The 26,814-nt window shown below is 41.7% G+C and overlaps 1 protein-coding gene across 1 annotated transcript in view; it reads right to left on the minus strand.

Moving 5' to 3' along the window:
• LOC131987897 (signal-induced proliferation-associated 1-like protein 1) overlaps positions 1–26,814 on the minus strand; it is a 46,998-nt gene that overhangs the window by 18,538 nt on the left and 1,646 nt on the right. Inside the window, exons 2-5 of the mRNA XM_059352812.1 lie at positions 4,170–5,837; positions 3,918–4,048; positions 2,132–2,320; positions 1,842–2,016 (exon numbers count right to left, since the gene is read on the minus strand). Of these exons, the coding sequence (XP_059208795.1) occupies positions 1,842–2,016; positions 2,132–2,320; positions 3,918–4,048; positions 4,170–5,622 (1,948 nt within the window). The 5' untranslated portion in view covers positions 5,623–5,837. The remainder of the gene's footprint in view (positions 1–1,841; positions 2,017–2,131; positions 2,321–3,917; positions 4,049–4,169; positions 5,838–26,814) is intronic.

The raw sequence follows: 26,814 nt of genomic DNA on the forward strand, positions 1-26,814 counted from the left end.
AGACAGATTCCCTGAAGGTTGACTCAATTATCCACATGCACTCATTAGTACCACAGAGGGACTTTTGTAGAAGACAATAAGATACGAGAAAAGAGATGAAATAAAAGTGCAAGTGTCACAAGGACAACAACAGTTAGATTCAGTGCTAAGAAATATTTGACCAAAAGTAAGACAAAGAAGAAAGTATAAGCACTATAAAGGGCAATATGAAAGTGAAACTAATTTAAAGCAGAATTGTAGAGTTGAGGCCAAAGACACATTCTATTTACAGTCTTGTAAGTGACCAGGCACCAAGTCAACTGCAATGACTGGTTGTTTTTAAAGGGGACATATAATGCTCACTTTGGGTATCTCCTAGAACACATTATGAGCTTTAGGGCGCGATCACACAGTTTATGCGGTTTATGCTTCCCATTTTTGGTACCTTTCCCCTTTTTTTTTATATATATATACAGTTCTTAACAAATGTATTAGACCACCGGTTTATGCCACAGCTGTCCTAAATTAACAGCATTAGTAATTACCAAAATCATATTTTATGTTTCTGTAATGGTTAATACACCAGTATGTAGAAGCTTTCTATCAAAATTATACTTGTAATGTTAAAATATAATTATTATTGTTATCCATGAATTTCAAATTTACTGTTTTACAAAAAAACTGTAAAAATAATAAAGCACGTTTTTATTTCTTGGTTAAGATGTCAAATTATATTATTTACTTGCATTCCTGAACAGAAAAATTAGTTTTAGTGGTTGAATGTTCTGCTTTATTAATTCCTGACTTCTCAGAGATGCCCAGTGAGCCAGCTCAAGTCTGGCTATAAAAAGGTCAATTCAGTTTGTTATTTGCCAAATAAATAACAATATAGTTTTAAACAAACTTTGAAAGATTTCTGAAATATTTATGTTTTCTCGTTTTTTTTTTACAGGTGGTGGAATAAATATGTTAATCACTGTATATATTGCTTTAATTTATTTATTTACTCTCTTTCATCTATCACTCATAATTTACATTTCTTTTCCTAGTGTTTTATTTCCTTTAGTATTTGTGTCTCTAAGTTTGTATCTTTCTGGTGTTGTTTAACTTAGACACATCATACTTTGTTGTAAATTTGGAGTTTAATTTCAATAAAGACTTGATCGCAAAAACAAAGTTTTACCAGTTTAGAGGGTTTTTTTTAAATTATTTTCAGTGAGAATGAGGTTTTGCTTGCTGCTTTTGCCTTGTTGAGTGCCCCACATTTTTGCAGAAACACCCTGAAAAACTCCAGTTTCTCAGACCAATTATTTGGAAAGGACTGAAACATATATATATATAAGTAGCAAGACTACTTAGAGCACACTGTAAATGTAAATAAATCTTAATGTGCAGTAGATACCATGTGTGAAATAATTAATTGCAGCCCATTCTGAATCTGTCTAAGAATCTAAATACGATTATGGTGCTGCATACTAATGCGGGCATATACATTTGATTTGTTGTTGTTGTTTTGCTGTGATAGTTGATTTGGTGATAGTTGCCTAGCAACAATAAAATAAGAAGACTGCAAAGCGTGCTCCGTCTGATCGAGGCGTCTTCTAACATCACAATTTACACAAATTCCTGACGGCTTGTTTATAGGGACAGCTTCTGAGTACAGGCGCTGTGCATTAAGCGTTTTGATTCTTATATAGCACCTAATCCTGATTCATAATCAAAATAGACATGGAAATCTCACAATATATGTGTGTGTGTGTGTGTGTGTGTGCGTGTGTGTGTGTGTGTGTGTGTGTGTGTGTGTGTGTGTGTGTGTGTGTGTGTGTGTGTGTGTGTGTGTGTGTGTGTTTAGGTGTTCTTACTTTTGGTGTCCAGCTGGGCTCTGTACTTGGTGAAGCCCTTGAGGCGAACTTTCTCTCCCAACAGTTGAAGGAACTCTTCCAGGGCAGGTCCAGCTGTCTCGTTGTTGTACATCTCCTCCTCTGTGCTCTGGCCCGCTCTGCAGTACATCACCCCCACCTTCACCTGGAAACTCAGCTGGGGGGACAGCAAAGAAGCAGACACAATATTTCTAGTTGAACAGTTCATGTCAGAACAGAGTACAACTTAGGAGCTGCAAAAAGTGCCGTTACAGAACTCTCCATCCTCCTACCCCTTGTTCATCCAGTTTCATCAGTTGCTCAGTGACTTTCGGTGTGTTCAGGGCCAGTCTGAGGCAGGACAGATCCAGCTCAGGGAGAAGGTACTCCAACACCTCTTTGATGGGCAGCCCCCGGGTGGTGCCGTGCTTCGAGGTGGAAGGCACGGCATCCTCCAGGACAGAACCTCGAAGAGTGGTCAGCTGAATGGAGGGAGACAGTGAATGATGAATCCTCCTACCATGCACAGTAATGTTAGTTGTGGTGTTCCACAAGGTTTTGTACTTGGACCCATTCGATTAACTGTTATGCTGATGACACCCAATTATATCCATCAAGCTGTGTGAAATTAATCAGCTACCTAAACTTGATGCATGCCTTAAAGGCATAAAAACATGGGAAATTCACAATATTGTGATGTTTAACAAGAAAAAGCCTGAAGTTATTGTGCAGGGGCCTCTACGCCTCCAAAAATACATTATTGAAAGATTTAATTACCCTTGATGGCAATACCTTTGCCTCCAGCACCACCATAAGGAACCTCTGGGTTATCTTTGATCAGGAAATGTCCTTTAGCTCCCATATAAAACTTTACGGACTTCCTTTTTTCATCAAGGTAACATTGCAAAAAATAGATGCATCCTGTCCCAAAAGGCTGCAGAAAAGTAGTTCATGCTTTTGTTACTTCAAGGTTAGATTACTGCAACTCCCTACTGTTTTTTTCCCCCCGTTAAAGGAGTTTTTCCTTGTCCGCTTTGAGGGTCAAAGGACAGACGGTCTTTAAAGCCCTTAGAGGCAAATTTATGATTCTGGGCTCAAGATTACAATGAAGACTGTGAGAGGGGAAAGAATGCATCTCAAGAATCTCTTGGAGATGAGATATCAAGAAATGCCCACATAGAAACCAGGGGAAAAAACAAACAAGTTGCTGCAGTTTTAAAAAAAAGTAATTACATCCTCTTTCTGTACCTTAAAGAAGGGGATATAAAACAAAACAATTACAACTCAGGGCCTAGGGTAAATAGAAGCTGAGGAAGAAGAGGTGGGAGGGTGTGTCCAAGCATTCTGTTTTACACAAAGTGTGCATTGTGCTCGGCTCTGGGAGTAAACTCAATCACTCGGCTATCATAAGCAGCTGGACAAGACTTTCTCTCCTACGAGCTTGAGGCTGTGCTTGTGTTTACAATGGAGCAATGCTCCCCATGTTGTGTAGGTAGGACAGAGGGCAGGGGTCTCATGGTACTTCAGTCTAATCACATTGTCTATATAATAAACCCAAATGTTAAAAATAACAAACCCTAACCCAAATCAAACACAGGAGACTGGGAGCCAACATTGAAACTAAATATGACTATTTTATGAATATGTCTATGTCTATTTTTACTGAAACACGCTTCATGCAGTGGTTTGAGGTTGTTAGGCACTGACAGGCCTTAGAGGCTGGAAGATGAGTGCACTTCCTCAAGTTTCTTCACACACTGCTGATACTGTGAGACAGCTGAATTGCCCCAGGGCTGGCTGCATGATAGGAAACAAGGGCTTGGACTGGTTTTTACCTCAAGCCGGTCTCCCTTGTATGTGGCAGCCAAAGTTTTATTTGAACTATACACACCAAGGGGTCTTTGGAATAACATACATGAATTTTAAAAATGGGTGTAGTTCCCTTTCCCAAATCTGTGAGTGCAAGAACAATAATGGGCTGCATCGTTAAAAGCTGCGGGCAGATTCACTCCACAGCAGGAAGGATTGATGTGATGCGGTGCTGAGGTTGAGGTTGGGCTGTAGGACACTATGGCTGACCTCACTGGTTCTGAAGATGACACGGTAGTTATATTGCTGGCCGTGCTCCTTTTCCTCCTCCAGCTTCTCCCTGCGCAGGCTCACTGCCACCGGACCCAGCGCCTCGTCCATCCCAAAATAGTTCCAGTGCTCTGAGGTGGAGGAAGTGGCAGAGAAGCATTAAAAAACATCTGTTGGGTAATATTAGTACATTACTGCTTTATACGACACACATTCACATGCTAATGAGTACATAATGAAAGATAGTCTTACCCCGAAGGTAGAAGAACTTCCTATAGTAGTAGGCCCCCAGGTCCACATGCTCCACAATGTATTGTTTGCCCTTTTCACTAAGCGTGTTGGGGCCTTCCTTTGGTCCCTCCAGCACTGCTACTCCAGCGTTAGTGCAGTGTGTTGTTACAGATGTTTCGTACAAATTTCCTTCCCCGCTCCCCGAGCCACTGTTCCCTGCTCCACCTCCCACAAGATACCCTGCCCCTCCAATGCCCAATCTGCGTCTCATACTGGCGTCAGCGCCGATCTCGTTTCGGAAGCAGGGGCAGCTTAGCAGCATTTCGTTGCTGTTCAGTTCATCCCCAGCGTCCAGACCAGGACTGTCCCGAGAACTGAGCTCTTCCTGGCTGCCACTTGGGGAGCTGTAGGTCAGACTGTGTGTGGACGAGAGTGTGGAGGTTGCCGAGGCGACAGCAGCAGCAGATGCCCCTGTGGTGGTGTTTTTCCTTTTGCCTGCAATCTGTCGCAACTGAGTGATTTCATTGAGGTCAAACAGCATGCTTTGAACGTCGTAGTGGGCAAAGCCTTTCTGACACACCCAGGGCTTGAAAAGGGGGCCCATGTCCTCCGTCCGACCATCCTCTACGTCAGACCCCGCTCTGGGGGAGTCCGACTCACCCCGCACGTTGCGAAGTTTCCGAAATATAGACTCACCCCCTGTCTCCGATTTCGTTCGTCTCTTCGGGGGCTTATCTCTGGCTTTAGGAGGATGGCTGTCCACAACATCCTCCTGAAGATCAGTGCTGGCCGACTTGGGCCCAACATTCAGCATGTCCTCCAGTTTCTCTGGAGCAGGGCTCCGCTGGTCCACTTTGTCCCCTTGATATCCCCTTAGCATTTCAAAGAAGCTCTCTCCAGAGGCTCCATGCTGATCTATTGAGGAGGTGCTACCGTATTCACGATGAAGAGGAGACCATTTGGCTCCAGCTGTTGGACCCCAGTCCTCCCCGCTGTCTCCACTTCCTTCCATCTCACTGATAGTCATGTCACTGTTGCTGCGCTGACGGATGCGTCTCTGCCGTGGGTTTCTATGTGCAGGGCCTCTGTAGTCTCCCGGGGCTAGGTAACGGGTGTCAGGGCTGTAGTTGTTAGACTGAGCCTGGGTTCGATTCTTCAAAGTGTTGTGAATGTTTCGCAGCATTGACGAGTCCTGAGGGCTCATTATAGAGCCTAACTTAATGTGACTTTTCCCAGTGGAGGGCACACCAGAGTTTTCAGGCTCTGTAGCCGAGTGCCACACAACCCCTGCAATGTCTTTCCTCGGGGGCCAGTCAGCCACCCGAGCCCGTACACCCATTTTAGGCACTCCTGTGCTCACAGTGCCATGGACGTTGTCTGTGCGGGTGGGCACAGTGCCTCCATTGACCAAACGGAGGTGGCGGGTGTAAAACTCATCAGTGGCGGGGATGGATCCCCCAACAGTGCGCTCCATGGGTGGGCGCTTCAGGCTGTCATAACACCAGTGCAAAAGGCTAAAGGCACTTAGCAGGGAGACATGGCTGCCTCTGGGATGGGATGCTGCTCCCTGACTTCATGGGCAGGTTGATTGTCTGGGCGGAGAAAAGTGAAGGAGCGAGCACACGTCTTCAAGCCTGCATACTGCTACTGGGTTGATGTAACCACTTGGCATTTGTCTAAATCCAAAACCTGAAAAGAAGTGAAATAATCAGTTAGTATAAGTACTCTGGAGAGAAGATAATCACAAACAGATCTGTTTCCTGACTCACACCACTGTCCCTCACATATATAAAAGACTGGGAATAAGAGAACCCAAGCTGGGGAGCAAGTCTTAAATGAATAAGTTGATGAAATAATATCCTTAGTATTAGAAAACCAGATGACTTTAGACTTGACTTGCTGTGATCAGGGCCGTGTTACACTCTCTTTGACATAGGAGGAAGCACAATGGTAATTACAATCTCATTTCTGAAAGTTAAGTGGGAAAAAAATGTCAATTTTTTTGCTACCTAATAACACCTAGTTTCAGGAAAAGGACACTAGTATCCTTCCACATATAACAGGATTAATTTCATGTAACATTTCCTGTGAAAATGTGTGAGGACATCTTTACATGTTATTACATTCTTTGATGGCTTTTTAAGAGCCAATAAGAAGTCGTGACATGTTCAATTTCAGATAAGGGAGCCTACATTTCAAACCAATTTCAGATTAATCATTGAGGTGAAACAGCTAAGATTGCATATACAGTAAGTGAGAGAAAAAGAAACTCTTGGCTTGTCTGTGTGCCCCTTCAGTAGCCAACATTAGTGAATTGTAGTGCAGAGTTGCAGTTTTCTCGATCAAATATCCCAAGCAGCACATCAAAAAGCAAAAGGGGCCCTTTGAAAGTCATCTGAGAAGTGGGTGATGATCCTCTGCCTGACAAATCGGGCCAATTTGGCAGTGAGACACTGGGAGAGATTAAGGCTCCGCTCCCAGTCAGCCCTGCCTGGCTGTGGCTGTGATCACATTAGCCACTAGCGTTCAGTGCACTGTGACGGGCCTACAGCACAGCCACCTTCACACTGTATCCCAACATCGAGGCCAACTTGTGCTAACTAAGACGCATACTGTACTTAGAAAGAAGACATTCACCTTTGCTTTAAACAAGAAAATGAATCAAAGAAGTATAATGGGTGTGAGAAATTATAAATACTTATAAATGCAAATGTAGATCCCACTGTTCCAACTGCATAATAAAGGAAACTTTAGATGCCTCTAAATCCCTTAAATTATGCATTGCTCTGATGATTTGGAGACTTCAAACTCCGTAAAGTCCCTGCTCAATGTTTGCTTTTTGGAGGCCAATCGATGTATTGCTTGTTAAGTTTTCCATTGCCTGAAAGGAATGACTTTTCACTCTGTAAAAAAGATAAGCATTTAAAAAAAAAAACAAGCTTGATAAATTTGGGAAAATGTACACGTTTTTTTCAAATGTAAATCTATTTTTATACAAATTCCTGGAAGTTTAATTTAATTTTTTTTTTTAAACCCTGAATTTATTTACCCTTAATTTATTTATTTATCATCATCATCATCATCGGTAATATTATTTATTTTATGTATTATTTATTTTTATCTTATTTTAACTTCTATGTGTTAATCACAATATCTTAATTCAATATTTAAAACAATGTTTCTTGTTCCATTTTGTAAAAGACAATAAAGTGTTGTTGCAAGTTGAAATGAGATTTTATGCATATGATGGTGTGTTCCTTATTCCTAAAATTATACATGTATCATGATGTATATTGTCTTGCCAGATTATTGCAGATACACACTCCACAAAAGTACATAATAGCATGTTACCGACACATTAGTACAGGGGCACAGTGAGCTGAGAGATGGGTCAAATGTTCCCCCCACAATGCATTTGTTTGATATTATAAACATCAATTTACAAGTCACGAAAAAAGAGCAAGTGTAAATCTCAAGGCAGTGAAGATGATTCAGGTTTCAGGTTGCCTCGGGCAAAGCATCCGAACTCAGCGTTTCTTCAAAACACACACGCAACAGAGTATTTTCTGACAACAAATCTGTGCATATTCTGAAACTTCTTCTGTTCGTCCAATAACAAGCAGCATTAAAATACTAAACGGCGTCATCCCTGTTCTAGTCCGACAGTGTGTCAATCTCCCAATAACATTATGCTCCTACATATTTCAACCACAAACATAAAGCAGTAATGAACAGCGTCCTTGAGCAAGAAATTCATATGGAGGGGTTCACATTAGGGCCTCATAATAAGCCGTCTGGAGCAAAGACCATCAGATAAAATGGACAGGGCAATTTTCAGATTCTAAACCAGCATGTAACCATTTCAAATAGGATGAAAGAAAAATCTCGCCAGTGTGATCTTTCATCTGTCACGTATGGAAGGTCATCAACTATACACTCCTCTAATGAATGAATTCTTTAGGGCATGAGAGTAGATTAATAAAAACTCATTAATGAATTAAAAAAACCTAATGTCCTAGTAACACCATAATTTCACTGACATGAAAAGGAGTGAAAATAGTCAGGGGAACGTACGTTAAACTGCAGGTCCTATCCCGTGTGTTGGAGCTGAGCGTCCATAGGGAAAAAGAAAAGAAGCAAAACACACGCACACGCACACGCACACACACACACACACACACACACACACACACACACACACACACACACACACACACACACACACGTCCCAGAAAGCATGCAGCTAATCTTCTTGCTGACGAACGTGCAGACTGGCTTCTTGGTCTTGTCAGATTAAAAGAAAGGAGTGTGGCACAGAGACTGAAAGACAAACAGAGACCCCACAACAGTCTCCTGCCACCCCATCCTGCCACGCTCTATCCACCCCCTGCAGAATTAAACAGATGATTTTATGTTTTTTTACGACTCTGTGGGACATGTCCAAACAGCCTGAGCCTGTTGACTAAATGAGGTTAACTTCCTGTAATTGGGGCTCTGACCTCCCAGCTGGTCTGTCAGGCTCGTCGAGAGCTGAGCAAAGTGGGCGGTGCAGATGCAGGCGAAGGGCTGGTGGTGTCACCTCTGAGCTGATACAGTTTGTAGTTGTAGGAACGAGTCTAGACACAGGACTGCGCTGACAGAGCAACATGCCCCTATAAAGACTCCTGAATGTGTTACAGGTGACTCACACATTAGGCCTTCCACACACGCACACATGGAGTTAGAGGTGTGTGACAGACAGCAGTCAGTCAGCAGAACTGAATGGTGGTGATTCAAAATAATCAACCGAGGGTCTGAGACTTTCTGTCTGACTCACAAAAAATAAGAACCTGAGTCATCATCATAGACTGTATATAAATAATGGAAGTAGTCACCGTGACGTCGCAAGTTCAGCGTTACATCCATCGCCATCTTTAGCTTTTGAAACTGGGAGAGACCATATTTGGACTAGGGAGGTGTGAGGACAGGTGTATCTAAAAATAAAGTGTTAACGCTTAAATGTACGTTACTTACCGACAGCAACTTCTTGCAGTTTCTTTTAGTACAACCGAACGCTGAACAAGACATTACAAGTCCATTTGCTTAGACCAAATCAAAGTGAAAATGATACATTTTGTCCATTTTGTATTTAGTCTGGTTTGCTTTCACAGTGCAGAATTGTAAGTAGACCAAATTAAAAAAAAGATTTGAAGAGGGCCATGTACAAAGGTGGAGGGCTGGAAATCCATTTGTACCATCATTTCTTATTGGTTGAAAAGTTGGTGGTGAAAAATGTAAACATGGAAATAAACAAAGCAACATGGAACTGAGTACTTTTGATAATACCAGCCGTAATCCTGCTCTGGTATTCCAACCAAACTAATTTGGAGAGAACACTCCGAACGAGCTCCTGGTGAGGCTCCGGGTCGTCAACAGTGTTGATCCATTATTTCCACAGATGATGCCCTTAAAACACAACAAACAAGTTCATGGCTGTTTAGATATACACAGTGCCGTGTTCTGCTTCTATCCTGATTGACAGCTTGCCGTGGTAGCGTCAATCAAGAGGTAGCAACGCCAAAGATCATACCTGCTTTATCATCTATTTTCTTCTAAATTATTATTTATGGTATTTTATTATTCATACCATTATTTAGACAGTTATCATCATATTGTCTTGAAGAAGACTTGAAACTAGTGATTGAGACCATAATGTTGCCACAAGAATTTTTTCTGTTGTAATAAATCAGGTGAGAAATTGTCTCATTTTGTATTGAGGTAGATAGGACCGGAGTTCTTCTGTGACCACGTCAGCGACCCCTGCTGGATTTTTGGATGAATGCAGACTAAAGGCGCTTCAGGGTTTGCTTCACTGCTCAGACCGGGAGGTTGCCGCCTGTGTATCATCGTGGGCTGCTAGACTCTGTCAAAGCCAGGGCCTCCTATTGGGAGATCCCTGTTGCTGTGCTGGCTTGGCGAGGCCGATGTCCCCGAGAGAAAGGACAGCATGCTGGAGTTGAAAGACACTTCGTCCTGGGTCTACAAACACAGAGGGAATGAAGTTTCCCAGTGGACTGGGCAAGTGTTTCCAAAGCGGAGACAAAGGAGCCGAAGGATTGCCCTACAAGCTTGTAATTACTGCGTGCTTGAATGGGGCTAAGGGGCTGCTTGGCTGACACCAATGGCTTTCAAACAGGCACCCTACCATTTAGCCCATTGGCTCGCCCTGTCCCCTAATCTTCCCCAGCTCTCAGGGCTGACTGGGCTGTTGGGCAGCAGACACAAAGATCTCTCTGTCCTGTGCAAGACCGGGGCCCCATTCCAACATAGTGAAGTCTTTGAAAATTGCATGGCACGGGAACCTCGTTGTGACTGTGTATATGATGCCTGCCAGGGAAACCAAATGAATTAGATGCAAGGGGAACTAGAGAAATAGAGATGAAGCAAACACTGATCTAGAATTTGGAAAGAAAGGAAGACGCATCAAAGAGGAGAGGAGGATACATTTGTGATGAGCAGAAAAACTGCAGATAATTATTGTTTATGAACTATCTGTGTTGTGTTAGTATGGCTCACTGACTCAACTCATTCAAACTGATGTGTGAAAACCCCGTTGATGGTGTAAAAGTGATGGACGTTGCCAGTGTTCAAACTTTTGACTAGGGTAATATGGAGAAAATTAAATATCACAATAGTTTTACCAAATACCTTGAGATTAATATTCTGATGATATTGTACACTGTAAATAGATAAACTAAATAAATAAATTACAGATATTAACTGTTTTATTTACAGGGTTATTCTATGTTATTAAGTGCCAAGAAAAACAAAAGTAAATTACTTTTATTACAAATATTAACCATAAAATTCGAAGTTGAAATCTGTAAATCAATATAATGGGACATTACATATTTTTTATTTGATAGATGGATTGATCATTCAATTGCTGAATGTTACATTACAGTGAGTTCCATGTAAACATTATATATATATATATATATATATATATATATATATATACATAAACATATACACACACACACACGTATTGCTTAATGTAAAATTCTCATTCTCTCTCTCTCTCTGTCTCTCTCTGTCTCTCTCTCTCTCTCTAACATATTTACTATATTATCAGTAATTGTAATCTGTATAATAACTTAAATACTTTTTTGTTTTGTGTTTTTTACAGTGTAGGGTTGACTTTTGGTGCTTTCACAAAATAACCATAAACTTGTGAAAATGTTTACTGAGGTAATAAATCTAGAAGAAGGGTCATTTTCTTATAGACTCCTATACAAGTTGTCTTCTCTTTGCAGCCAGTGGTGTCACCCTCTGCTGTCCATTAGAAACAACACAGATTTAAAGCACTTCTGCACTGTCTTCACTTTCAGCCCTGAAGGTTGCTACTTGGAAAAACCTTTCGGAAAGCTGCAAAGTGGAGCCAAAGAGAGCAAGCTTTCCAACTGGGTTGTGCACCAGTCAGACAGAGAATTTAAACTTCAGAAGAGAAAACCTCTGCAGTCATAATAAATCCACTGACTCCTGACACTGAAGGGTGTTTTTGAGGACTGAGGGGTAAACTGAGGTCTCTGCACAGCTACTGAGGTGTAGCCTTACGCCACAGCCACCCATAGGCACAACAGATGCACAGGAAGCAACTCCACCACTCCTCTGTCTCCCATCTGCATTTTTTTTAAACCTCTTTTTCTGTCTGCTCCCCCCTTCCTCCTGTATGTGCATCTGGCTGAGGACCAAGCACAAACCTGCCTGTGTGATTGAGCAAACCTGAGAACCTGACACCCTCAGAGAAAAACAGGCAGGCCCGCTGGCAGACAAACGATACTAGCATCATCCAACCGCGAGCCCACATCCTGGAATTCCACCAATTTCAGTGGAGGAAGTGATGAACGTCTGTGTAAGAGGGGAAAGAGAGGAAGGGCATGTTTGGGCAAATTCTCCGAGTGGAGTGCAACACTGCCTGTCACAGTGATAGTCTGTTATAAAACACTTTACAGTCTGCCGTCACTTTACAACTACATTCTTCTATCTTTGCAGCCAAGTTGCACAGAGAACTTTGATCTATGAAAGACCAGCTCTGGATGGATGAAGTGGAACGCTGGGATAGAAATGAGAACTGAACCAATGAATTGTTCAACCGACCACACATGCGATGCAAACGCCGCGTGTAGTTGGAGCACTTCAAAAACCGGTGGCAGTGTATCGACATCCATCACCGCCATTGTTCTGTGATGTGCTGCTGCTCTGCCCCGTCTCTGGGCCCCTCGCTATCACTGCAGCACAGTTCAGTGAGTAATGGGCATAGCTAACCACTGGCAAAGTGAATTTCACTCCCAGCCTTACACAAGAAGACAGCTCTGGAGGAGCGCCAGGATATATTCATTGCCATTATCTCCAGCAGGGTGTCCTCGATCCTTCCTCTCTTCTTATCCAGACACTACTCCACCAGGGTTTCATGTCTTACGTGGGAGAGACAGCAGGATAAATAGACACTTAAAGCACTTGACATAGTTTATAGTTAGAAATGGTATACCCCTTCCTATTTCCAATGTCGTTATCTGGGTGGGCCAGGAGTTTGACAATGAAAGCCTTTGTCCAACTCCTCGAGAGCCATTTACCTCTTTAAAAAAAAAGCTAATTGCATTGCTAACAGCTTAGGTGGTCTGCTTGTCTGAAGTAAGAAGGATCACTTCTTCTTACACTCTAATCTATTAGCTGCCCCGTCAAAACAAAAAGGTGATAGTCTTAAACAGGCTGGTATGGAAGTGATTTAGAGTATGTAAAGCCATCACTAGCAGATGGTCCATAAATACATTAAGAGTACAGAGTTGGTTTAGTGCCTCATACTTGACGTGGTTTTATAGATGACTTCACTTTATTGAGGAGGTTCAGATTTAAGCTTGTCAGCTTTTAAAAGCTATGCATTATAAAGAGCAATGGAGAGGAAGCAGTGTGCTGCTGCCTGAAGAGGAATGTAAAAAATTCTAATGAGGTGGCTGCCTGGCTGCTGCTGCTGCTGCAGTCGGTTGCTGAGGTTTGAAAAGTGGGAGTCTGCTCCAGGCTGCACTTTCCCTCTCCCTACCCTCTCTGCCTGCCTGCAAACTATGACTCCATTAGAGAGACGAAGAGCTTTTCATGCACGAGGACAGGTACACGCAGAGACAAAAGGGAGTAACACACGCATGACAAAGCAAAACTCTGACAATAAAACACCAAATTCTACAGAAAAAACACAAACCAGTTGAGTATAAACTCATGGGACAATAGCTATTTCTGATAAGACAATCTAAACTGCTTTCGTTTCTGTGAACATCAAAGGCAGCACTTCTCTGTCCCCTGCCAGCTCACAGAGATGCTATTTCTGCAATACCTGTCTCAAACTAAGGTGACCTCTTCTAGGAAATCACATTGTTTGAAATGCAAGTTATGGTCACTGTGGGACAGTCCTGCCTGAACTCTAGAAACAAAAGGATCTGCCAAATTACAGACAGATTACAGACTGTGACAGGGACCCCCTGGCCTCCATCTGATCACTAAAAGAGACAGGTACTGACCATGAAAAGCTGGGGAAAAAAACACCACTTTAAGACATAACACAACTACAAAGAGACACAAAATGACCAAAAAGATACAAAATGACCACAGAGTGACATAAAAAGACCACAAAGAGATGCAAAATGGCCCCAAAGTAACATACCACAACTATAAAGACACAAAATTACCAAATAAAGACAGTTACCAAAAAAGTTGACAACAAAATGAGAGAAAAAGACCAAAAGGAGATGCAACATGACCAGAAAGTGACATAAAACGACCACAGAGAAAAAACAGCCAAAAAAGATGCAAAATGGCCACCAATTGTCAAAACAAAACTATAAAGAGACACAAAATTACCAGAGTGGCATAAAAAGACCAAAAAGAGATGCAAAATGGCCACAAAGTGACACGTTGCCTTTCCCTACCCTCTCTGCCTACCTCAAAAAAGACCAAAGAGATGCAAAATGACCAAAGTGACAAAAAACCCCACAAAGAAACAAAAAAGACCACAAAGTGACAAAACAGAGCACAATGAGATGTAAAATGGCCACAAAGTGACACAACAAAACTACAAAGACACAAAAAGATTTTTTCTGAGATTGTGAGATTGCCTGGGCCAAGTTAAATGCACATGTGCAGTACCAATTAGGCACTCGGGTGAAAATGGCTGCAGGTAAAAACAAAGTTTATGAGCCGAAGCACAAGTAAGTATTTCAATTACACTGGTAGTAGCAGTAGTAGTAGTAGTAGTAGTATTATGTGTGTGTGTGTGTGTGTGTGTGTGTGTGTGTTGAAATGTAGTTACAGGCAGCTCTTGTGTAATCACTTGTGATTAGGGATTTTCCTGTGACAGCCGTCTGGTGAAATGGGTCAAACACCTGTTGATTATTAGCAGCTCACTGGTCGGTAAGAAATGTGGGTTTTGTGTAGTTAACCTCACCAGGAGTGTTTGGTGTTGTGCCAAAAGCCCAAAGTTCACACTGTCAACTGGCAGTCTGATAAGACGCTCACCTCTAGGTGCTCAATACACACTCACACTGTAATAATTAGCACTGGACTGTTGATACTGTGTAAACCTGGACACCTGACTCAGAAAGGATGCTATGACACTATGACTCTTTCATGTTGGAGATTAACAGATTGCTTTTTTCTTTTTCTTTTTTACAATTGCTGTTGTATAAGAAATAGATGAGTATGCGTAATGTATGAGTAAGTAAAATAAGATTTAAAAAAAGTGCACTCTATACACACACACACATTATATATATATATATACATATATATATATATATGTATATATGTATGTATATATATATATTTTGAGGTTGTATGCTGTGCACACTATTAGGCAAGCTTGATAAGTCGACTTTTCTCTGCTTCATTCTGGGACGCCAAGAGAGAAAATAACACTTTTCAGTCATCGATCAGTATCGATACTTTTTTAAAATGAGTATTGTATCCGGATACAACGTTTTAGTATCGATACTTTTTTGAGTATCGATACTTTTGACAACCCTACCACAAAGTGAAATAAAAAGACAAAAAAGATGACCACAAAGTCACAAAATGGACACAATGCGATAAAAAGACAAAAAAACACTTTCCCTCTGGAAGTGGGAGACATGCAGCAAAGGGACCTCGGGCCGGATTCGAACCCAGGTCCACTGAGACAAGGCTTTAGTGTAATGCATTCTACCTGTGAGCCTCCGGGACGCCCCTAAAAAAAATCTCATTACATACTGTGTTGGAGCCCTAATAACTAACACAGGAGCTTAAAAAAAACATTTAATATAACAATTCCACCTCAATCCTGCTCTGAACAGAAAACACACTGGCAACCGTCCCCACACAGGCTCACTGCCAGACAGCTCACCAGCTCCTCCAGGTGAAAAAGATCTGTGATTTATATGGGAACGTTTCCGCGCGACTTAGATTTCAGAACGCTCCCCGAGCTGTTGGAAGGTTTCCTTCACCTGCTGTTCCTCCTGACAGCTCCCGTCTTGGCAGTCATGCATTTGATTTCACAACTGTAGGTTTATTGCTATAATATTGGAATTGTTCCACTTGTTATTTTGTAGTAAAAATTCAGCCATTATTTGTGTTTGACAACATTTTGCATGGGTGAACTGAGCAACCAGGACACTTGGATTAAACCCCAATGCAACGGGGGCATTTCCCAGCAGCGTGCCGTGTTAAACAGGACAGTGTGGGCCGGGGCAGCACAGAGGTGTTTATAGGGGAACACGTTTCCTCTGTTCGCACAACAAAAAAGGTAAATATGTGCCTCTTTAGAAGTGAAAAGAAGAAAACCTATGTGTTACAAAAACAAATACTCCCGGCTCAGCAGGGGGCTGGCACACGCCTCCGTGTGTGCTTAAGTGTGTGCGTCGAAAAGAAGCGGTTTCCATCAGTTAAAGGATTAAAATAGAAGGGATGCGAGAGCAGCAGCAGGATAATTAACAGTGTTGATGCGAGGAGGAGGAGGGCTGAGTGAATAGTTTGTGTGTTTGCCTTCTATAATTCAGCCCTCTCCACGTGCCAGAAGACGGGGGATGGGGCTCAGCCAGGGGGCCCGCCAAACACTTCCCCAAGCCTGCTATTACTTCATTCTCTGATCACAGGCACTCACAAGCAAAACAAATCAAGAGTGGAGCCCAGCGCTGCTCACACATCTCAGAGCTGCAGATAAACAGAGCGGGTCAATCAAAATGTCAATTAGATCGTGGTATTTTGATCGTGCTGCAGCGTGTAGCGTGCACCGCTGGCCGCTCCAGGCTGGGGCCATCCAGTGGTCACACACACTGCATGCCAGGGAACCCCGCTGTGTGTGCCCATCACTGAGTATCGGTCACTCGCCCGGTGCCAATCCTAGCTGGGCTCAGGCCAGTACAGCCATTTACTCGCCATGCCCGCAGCTACAAACAGTGGAAATAAAATGGAGGCAGTCGATAATATTCCTGAAAATCAACCTGCCTCGAAACGACCAGCATGCATGACACAAACAAATACCAATTACTTGCATGCCGCTCACATTGGCCCATTGTTATTGGAAACAAACTAATCAATGTTAAAATGTTAGCCATGCAGCCGAGAGCTTTGGGCTCAGAGGAGAAGAATGTTCCCACACAGAGTCAGTGACCCTTCAGCTCCGAACTGCTGATTTTTAAACTGCAGAAAGTTTGATTGCATTCATGAGCATGAGGATCAGTTACAGTATGTAGTGTGAGTTGGATATGGGAACCTAAGACCCTTTACAAATTGTCCGATCAATCAGAATTGTATGCTTCAGGGGTTAATCAAACTCATGCATCTACACTGCTTGAAACTTGCAACAATAAAAAGGAAGAAATTGTCCAGTGTGGCATAATTTCACAATGAAAGATGACAGTGCTGCTTTAAATGCCAGTAAAAAGAAAGAGCAATTGCAAAAAATACACTGTTTAACATGGAAAGAAACTGTAAGAACAGGCATTATCATCGAAGGTTATAAAAAGTTTCTTTTAGAAACTATTGTGACATTTCTTTCAAATGTATTTTATTCTACATGTCTCATATGAAACGTCACCAAAAATAAATGGTTTGAAATAACTACATCCTGTTAAAAACATTAAATTCTGCTCCTCAGCGACACTGTGAAGCCATGATTGATTCTGCTGAGATGAACGGTCACATGACAAATATTCACTGAAAATCTGTTTACACAGAAGAATGGGAAATTTAAGCAGAGAAGATAATGGCATCGGCATGAATAAAATCTTATAATTTTCCATCACTAATGTGGGTTTGCTGAGGACAGGTCAAGGGTTGGTGAGAGCACTTAGGTCTTCGTGTACAACTGCGTACAATACAGCGAGGTCAGTCGACAGTGACCCGACAGATTCTCACAGCAGAGGTGTCAATATGACAGATGCCTGTGATGTTTGGAAGTCATCCACTGCTCCATCCTCTCACATCCTCCGCATGATTACACAGGTTGCAAACAAGCCAAATCACAGAGGACTACAAAGACACAATCCTGATTTGACCGACATTACTGGAATAAAGTTGAATTTATTGCAAGCTCAGAAACAATCAAGCATTTGAAGAAACAATCATATTATGTGTGCATCAGTGTATGAGTTGCTAAAACACAAAACACGTAAAGTGAAAGCTCAGATCAGATAACAGCCTGGCAGGAGAGAAGAATGAAAACATTGTCAGAGAATAAACAGATAGCTCATGGGGAACATGAAACCCACAATAGGAACTCTTTGTGTTGCTGAACTGGCATTATAAGAATGGAATAGTTTGGGGATGACATGTTCATTTGTTTTCCGTTTTGATGGGGCCGTCTGGACAGGTTGTGGCAAGGAGATGTTGTATAAGACGAGGAGTTGTGATGGTTTTATGAGGCGGTTTGGGAAGGGTCAGGACCCTGCTGAGCTAACATGAGAAACATGAGCTCCACAGCAGCAGCAGCAGCATTGACCACAGGCGGCTTAAAAGGCCTCCAGAGGATGCAATCAAATCTATCATAAGACGCTCTACACATCCTTTGGAGTTCATTTTCATCAGTCAAACTGATCTATTCATCGATCAACAGCTGCCAGGCCAACAAATACACCTCTCCGGCAATCAGGGGGGGAAGCACATCAACTAATTTGATTGCAGAGATGAAACGGGGGCGGCCATAACGGGAACAACTGAACGAGGATTCCCCACAGACTAATATCAGTAACAAGAGGAGCATGAGAGTGCTGCTATGAGGAAACAATAGGATCCTCAGCTGACAGAGCAGCAGTCAAAAGGAGAGCACAGCCAAAGTCAAGGTGAAAGCATGATTAATATCCTCTCACATTGGCATAATAGCTGCTGTGCTGCCACCAGACATTAATAGTATGCCTCATGCACAAGCTGTACTCTACAATCTTGTAATTAACCCTTTTTGGTGTGAGAAGATGAAGGCAAAAACATAACAATCTTGCCAGGTAAGCGATTTAACAACGCAGGCAGCAGTGCAGGGGACAGGGGGGAAGCTTCAGTGTGAGCTGACATGAGGACCAGCGCAGTGAAGAAGAGAGAGGGCAACAAAGGAAGGGCTTATTATCCTTGCAGAAAACCTCAGGGGGATTCTCTGCCATGTCTCCGGAGAGGCCTGGCTGACTGTGTTGTCCCCTGCAGCTTGGAGGGCAGCCTAATTCCCCAACTAAGGCCTCAGAAAGCTCAGGTGAGCCTCAGTGATCAGCATTATTTGTCAGAAATGAAAAGCAATTTCTAAAGGCACGTGGAACAGGCATGAAGAGAACACAAGATCCACAACAACAGAGTGGCAAAGTTATACACCATTTCCAGTCATTGATTTTGGCACGTGTCCAGCACATAGCCCAGTGCACTCCCAGTGCAATTATAAACAGTCAGGCCGCAGAGTTAATCAATTCATACAGAGTCATTTGGACTGCGATAAGTCAGCTAGTGTTGCATAACAGTGGTGCCCTGCTAAATCATATTCTGTGCCAGAAACACACACACACGCACACGGCGCAAAACCTGCAGCTTTCTGCTGTCCTGCACTGCACTTCCTGGCAAACACCAGCCAGCTCTGCAACTGTGGTTTATCATGCTGCCGAGCCAGTTCCATGCGAGCCACATCTCATTTCAAACAGCAGCCCAGGGTGCAGTGTTGCAAAACTTTTATTTTCATGGAAAGAAAAAAAAAACACTGATTTTATAATACATGACAACAAAAGCCAAGCAAATTAACATCTGCTTTATTAATCAGACAACATCAGACAGTTGTCCCAGTAATTATACTGTTTTAGTCTTGGTTCATGGATACAGAGTGAAGCAGAATGCAATTAACACGCCCTCCCTTTTTATCCCTCTGCATGGCAATAATCAGGACTCTGCAACTATAAAGGAGGGAAACGTGCAAGTTTTGACTGGTGTCCCTAACTACTGTTGGGTATTTGAACACCTGGTTTGTAGGGTCACTTAAAAAATAGGCAAAAGGTGAACATTCAGGGAGAAACAGCAAAACAGGACAGGTGCAGGTTTTCTCTTTCTAGTAGCAAACACACACTGGAGACTTCCTCCTAATCAGCATTCAAGGTAAGTGTGAGACCCATGTAACAACACCAACATACCTCCTCCCTTTAGCAATAACAGCAGTGCTAACAGCCCAACTAAGCACACGTACTCTCATATCAATATTCAACTTGAAGAGCTGCAACCATTAGTGGAACTATTTTGACAATCGCCTAAGTAATTTTTCATCGGAAAATTGCGAAAACATTTTATTTCAGCCTCTCGACTATGAAGATATCCTGCTTTTCTCTGTTATATATCATATAACCCTCTGAAACCCCAGCTGTTTAAGGTTGTTATTGTTGTTTTTTTTAACTCTTTTTACATTTTAATCACTATGGCCTTGTATTTCACTGTCAACTATAAAACATATACATAATATAGAAGTCCTGCAGCTCTATGGAATCAGCACAATCAGGGCTAGAAGCGGGAACAACTCAAACATGTCTTTTGTGCAAAAGAGTCGCCAAATGCTATTCATATTGAACAATTTACATTTTTACCTCTCCTTGCAACCTCTCCTGTCCGCTCCTCTCGGCTCTGTGTAAACAGATTTTCAGTGACTATTTCTCACGTAACCGTTCATTTCAGAAACGTGAATTCTGTGTCGCTAAGAAGGAGAATTAAATAAACAAGACATTTAAAGACGTCCGTATGTACTTTGAGAAACTGAGATGCAGATTTTTCCATATTTTCTGACAATAGTTAGTTGCAGCCTGCATGTTCTTCATGCATGTATCATACAAATGCCTACCCATCTTCATATTCACAAGACTGCTTTCATTCTCAAATGTGTTTCTTTTAGGCAGGGTATCCAGGAATACATCAATGAAACGCACAGGAAACAGGCAGCTAGGGAGGAAAGGCTGGGAAAGCAGCCATGTTTGTTATTAGCCGGCCCTATCTGCTCTTTGCACCTGGAGCTACATGGGAAAAAGAGACTATGGCCTAATTCATCAGACATAGTTCTTTTATCCACTGTACTATAGCCTATTTATTTCTAAATACATATTCAGGATACATGCACTTTGTCCAGAGTCAAAGTCAAGCACTTTTGAAGCCTTATTTACTTGTTTATATACAATAAACAGAATATAGATTATCATTTCCCTTCAAATTAGATGTGATTGTTCTACAAACAACCCAAATTATATTATGTGACAGTATTCTATAAAAGGGAGACACATTAAAACTATGTAAGACTGCATTTCAAACATTTTGAAGGACTTTATTCAAAATCCAAGCACTTTTCAAACACTTTCCAGCACCCATATTAAGTGTATATTATATGTGTTTTTGTTTTAGGCTGCATAGACATACTGCAGTAATAGTCACTTCACTCAGTCCACCTGAGACTTCTGTTTGTTTAAAAAAGTCCTCTGAAGCACAGAGTGCCTTTGGTTCACAGTGGTCTCATTCTTCTCTCGGCTTTTCTGAGAGTGAAGCAGGAACTCATGGGGTGGAAATGGATTCCCTGGTTCCAAAGCAAAGGATGTGGAATTTTGTAGCAATATGAGGTGGGATTTTCTGAGTTTCGGTACAGGAAAAAGCACAACACGAACTACAGAAAGAATGCTCTCACTTTTTCTGCAGGAGAGAAAACCCCACAAGGTGATTTGTTTTGCACCAGCATTCCTGCTTTACTACAAATCACATACTTAAGTGGCTCCTGAAAGTAAAGAAAACAGTTGTAAGCATGAACAGGAATGAGAACAAGCTGAACAGACCTGTCTACACATCAAGATCTGTTTTGAGCTCAGCCATGACCAAGCCCTCACGCATTCTTGCCTGCTTCTCAGATTTCTGTCCACAGGAGGGACAACAGCTCAACCTCTGTGGTTTTTGTATGTGGAATTACTTTCCACCGCTGCCCACACAGCCTCTGCATGGGGCACGGGCATGCAACTCTGCTTGATGTTTTGATTTTTCTCTGAGCAGAGTTCTGTAATGCATTCCAGGGAGCGTGTGCAGGCCGAGCACAGGGACAGTGTAGCAACAGGCAGGCATGTCGAGACAATACCAAGCACGTCAGAGCCGTGTGGCAGCGGAGAGATAGCCTGCGGCAGCATATCAGCATCATCACAATTCCACATTTCATTACGGAAAGTTTTTTTTCCCCCTTTCTCTGTTTTTCTTAAGTGGTTGTTTGTCAAACTCCACATTTTTGTCCTCCACCTCCCGATCTCTGTCGTACTATTTTCGGCATGTACGAGGTTCGATGGGAGCAGAAAGAGGGGAATTACGCAGTGTCTGATCTCTGCATGACTGTGGGTTTCTGGTTTGGGGTTGAGAGTTGGAAGCAGCATGACAACAGCCCAGTCACAGAGAGGTTGCTTTAGTTCATGAGAGTTTAAGTAACACAGACCACTGAATGGAAACACAACTGACAATCAGGTATAGTCCAGATCAGAGACAATGGCAACAGTTTGCACCTGTCCCGCCACAAAAAGGCCCTCTAAGAGAAACACATCAACCAGGAAAAGACTCAACATAAATACAAAGAAACTTAAAACGACTACAAAACAGTTGCAAAGTACTCACAACTATGAAAAAGAATCACAATGAGATAGAAAGGGACGTAAAATTACTTCAAAACAGTGCAAAAAAGCAAAAAACAACTTAAAACTGCCAGATAGTTGTGTTTTTCCAAAAAACAGTTTACATGCATGTCTGTCTACACTCATATGTAGCCATGACAGTACACAATGCTTAAAATATGAATATACATTGTTGCAAAGAGACGTGAATTTGAAAGCGTGGATGCTTCACACACACATCTTCAACCTGTAGGCACAGAAGATCCTCACAGCTTCAAGACTGGTGTCACCAATTCAGTTTCTGACCTTCTCTTTCTGAGTCATGGCTTTGAATAATGGCCAGAAAAGTGTCTTTACAGAATTATGATGTCACCGTTTTATTCTATCAGACGTACAAGTGGACATACAGACAGATAACCCTGTTACATAATGCCTCCAGCCACAGCTGGCACCAGCGTGGATCCATAAAAAGACAAAAAATGATGACAAAAAATTACAAAAACATCCAGACAACTACAAAGAGATTAAAAAATGAGCTGCAAAGAGACACAAGGAGATTCACAACAACTACAAAGAGTAAAACAACCACAAGGAGACACAAAATTACTACAAGACACTGACACAAAAAAGAGGCACTGAACCGCTACAAAGAGATGCAAAAGGACTACAAAAAGGGCAAAATGACTACAAAGAGACACAAAGCAATGACCAAAAGAAGCTACAAACCTTTAGTCTATAATTCTTTTAACAAAAAGGCACAAAAAACTACAAAGAAATATAAACCTACAGAGAGATTTAAAAAAAGGTGCAAGGAGACACAAGGCATAAAACAACCACAAAGAGATACAAAATGACTACAAAGACGCTTTAGATTACTACAAAGAGAAGCTGTAATAGGACTAAAAAAGGACAAAACAATTACAAAGAGACATAGATCCACAAAGAGATGCATAATGACTTCAAAGAGACAAAACAACGAGGGGCTACAACAAGAGGCTACTCACCTATAAGGTCTATAAGTCTGACAAAGAGGCATAAAAAACTACATAAAAAGATTTTCTAAAAAACACTGCAAGTAGCCACAAGGAGACTCACAGCAACTGTGAAAAGTGGTCAAACAACCACAAGGAGACACTAAATGACTAAAAGACGCAAGCAACTAAAAAGATACTCGAAATGACAACGAAGAGATGCAAAAGTTACAAAAAGGACTATAAAAACACCAAAACAATTACAAAGAGACTTCCAGTTTTGTGATGCAAAGTTGCAGACTAAAGCCTCTGCTGCACAACTCCCCTGAAAAAAATCTTCCAGTAACTTTTCTTCTAACTACTATTGTTCAATATGTGACTAGAACAAGTCTATGGATGAGTTATTTGGGAAGAGCAGGAAAAATGAGTCCAAAATGGATTCAGGCAGAGAAAAGAAGGAATTTGTGCGAGCAGCTCAAGCTAACCAAGCTATCTCAACTCAAACCAATGAGGAGGCTGAGATGGGGACCTCGGTAATTCTGCAGAAGTTGAAAGATTTAAGAAGAGAAAACCAAGAAGCATATAATGCTACTCAGATATCGGTAAACAAAGATATGGCGTCCGAGATCAACAATGCTGCAGAAAGAGGACTGAGACAGGAGATGGTGCTCAGATAACTGGTGCAAAAAGGAGGCAGAGATGGCTATAAAAATGTAGGATTTGGAAAATAGACTTAGACACTATGATTACAAAGAGACACAAAACAACAACCAAAAGCTGCTACACAACCATAAAGTCTACATGTCTTGCTCCTGTGTATGAGAGGTGATGTGGCCCTTTGCATATCTGTGCCCAGGGGCCCGCTGCCAGTGCTAACTAAACTCCCTCAGTAGCGGCGAACCCGACACAGTCTCCCGCATAGATAATTACAGTGTACGTATTGCCATGCATTTTTTTCGAGGTAAAAAAATCCCCAAAACTTTTTGGCAGGTTGGGATGAACAAGAGGGGAATTTTCCTTTTGTCTGCACGCATTTACTCTGTGACAGTGCGCTGAAAAGGGATTACATCATCACTATTGTGGCTTTCGAGCCTTCTGCTTTCCTCCATTGGCTGGCATACAGTGGACTGTCCGACCCAAACAAAAGGCAGAGCATTCCAACAGTTTAGCAAGCAGGAAACGCAGAGCCACAGTCACACCTCATTACAATCAAACTCATCAACCCCATGAGTTACCAGCAAAAAAGACAGTCACACGGAAAAAGCACCGGAGGCCATATTATCATCAAGTCATTTGACTTGTGACTGTGGGCTGACTAACACCGGCCAGACACATCACTCATGTTAAAACTGATGGAGCTTCCCTTTTTTTCTAATAAAGATGATATGTTACAAGAAGGCTGTGTCAAAACTCATGAAGACATGACTCACTTTGGGTGTCTGTCACAAGCATCACATTGAATAAACAAGCATGAAGGAATTTAGCCTCTTAGCTGACATTGGCCAGATCATCCAGGGCCATATCTGAAGGTCTGTTTAGTTTGTTGTCTCGTCTGTCATCAGTAACAGGCAGCGAGAGGTGACAAGGGCACACACATCAGCAGCCAGTCAGGTGGCACTGCACAGGAGGAGGTCAAGAAGTTTGAAAAATTATGCAACCTCAAAACTTTGTCAGGGGAAACCAAAAAGCAGCTATGAAAACAGGGGTCAACTATGTAAAGATCAAAAACAGGTTATTGTAGAAAGAAACTGTAAAAACTTTCCCACAGTCCTTGAATGGATCATAGGCTACGCAACTTTGTTAGAAAAAGAAACCAAAACGAAGCTTAAAATTGTGATAATTCTGTCAAAATCACTTTTTTTTAAAAAGTAAAAAAAAATAAACTGTTTGGAATAACTAGATCCAGTTAAAACATTAAATTCTGCTCCTCAGTGACACTGTGAAGCTATGATTGATGCTGCTGAGATGAACGGTTACATGACAAATATTCACTGAAAATCTGTTTACACAGAGCAGAGAGGAGAGGACAGGAGAGGCTGGAAACATGCAACTACTTCAATATGTATAATATTTGGGGAACAATTTTTTTCTCCTATATTCATGACACTTGTGGTCACTTGGAAATGTGTGTATACATAAATTCCATTTTGTTATAATGAAAAAAATATTTATATAATTTTTCTTTTTTATGATTTAAGTCATTATAACTGTGTTATTCTGCACAAAAGACAATTTTACACTTCTAACCATGAGTGTGTTGATTCCATAGAGCTGCAGCTTATATATTTTATATATTGCAGTGAAATACAAGGCCACTGTAAGTGAAATGTAAAAAGACCAAAAAGCCCTGAAACAGTCCAATTACAAATAATGACCTTTGAACTTGATAAATAATAATCACGACAATAATCTTGTTATTCATTATAAAATGTAAACCCTTAATTTAAGCATTTCATGATGGCCACTTAGCATAATTGCAGCCCACACATTCCAGTGTTGCAAATTATAAAGCAGCACAATGCTCCTCTTGTTATTTTCTTTTATCTTTGCTCGAGCTATTCCCATCGAGCCAATGCACAAGAGACAATAGAAACATAAGCTCAACTTAGCAACAGGAAGCATCCCTCTGTGCACGCTGGAGAGAAAAGACTCCACGACAAATGAAGCACAATAACAATTGTTGTTGTAGTGTGAGAAGTATGATGCATAAAAGTGAAAATAGAAACACTGTCCTTCAGTTATAAACCAGTGGGAGGACTATTTGGGCTGATAGGAAATGTGAGAAGCAGTGGGGGTTTTCTAAAGAAACAAGCACGCTTACAGTTTGCATGCAGATACATTTTGACAAGAGCAGGCAGCGCAAAAAACTGCTCTTTGGACTTATCTTAGCGGGTACTCATATTGGTCTCACGCTACTATGGCTGCAAACGAAATTAAAAGGCCCACGCAATAACGTCTTATCTTAACCTTGAATGGTATTTTTGTCAGCAGCATAAAACACAGACTTGTTGGCGGCAGATTAAAACAGACCAAGCATGCTCCCCCCAATAGTGATATAAAGCTGCTGCCTTTGCATTAGATTAATTCTCTATTTAAAAAAATCCCATCAGAGAGAGTAAGAAGCAGTCCAGTGTGAATAATAGCCACGATTTAGACGGGACAAAGCTGAGATTAAACTAGTAAAAACTGCAGTGCAGTGTATGATCAGTCATGCCCACCGCAGGTCAGCTAAGCCTATCAGGAATGTTAAAAATCCTTGATCTTGAGCTAAATTCCAAAGCTTCCTCTTTTTTCTTTTTTCCACCTGACTCAAATTATCCAATTTCAACAAGCTACTAGAGGAGGTGGCATGATTCAGTTAGAGAGAGTTTTAAATGCCCCACCTGCTTAGTTGTAACTTTTTTCTCATATTTTGTAAATATGCTCGTCCTGGACACAATGCTGCATGTGTTTGAACTTTGAAAGGTTGGCACAGCTTCCTGGTTGTTACTATTTAAACAAACCTCTGTTTGCATTGTTGCCCTGCATGGCCACATGTTTGATATACCATGTGTTGTCTGA

This window comes from Centropristis striata, chromosome 16 (genome assembly GCF_030273125.1).
Source record: "Centropristis striata isolate RG_2023a ecotype Rhode Island chromosome 16, C.striata_1.0, whole genome shotgun sequence".
NCBI lineage: Eukaryota > Metazoa > Chordata > Actinopteri > Perciformes > Serranidae > Centropristis > Centropristis striata.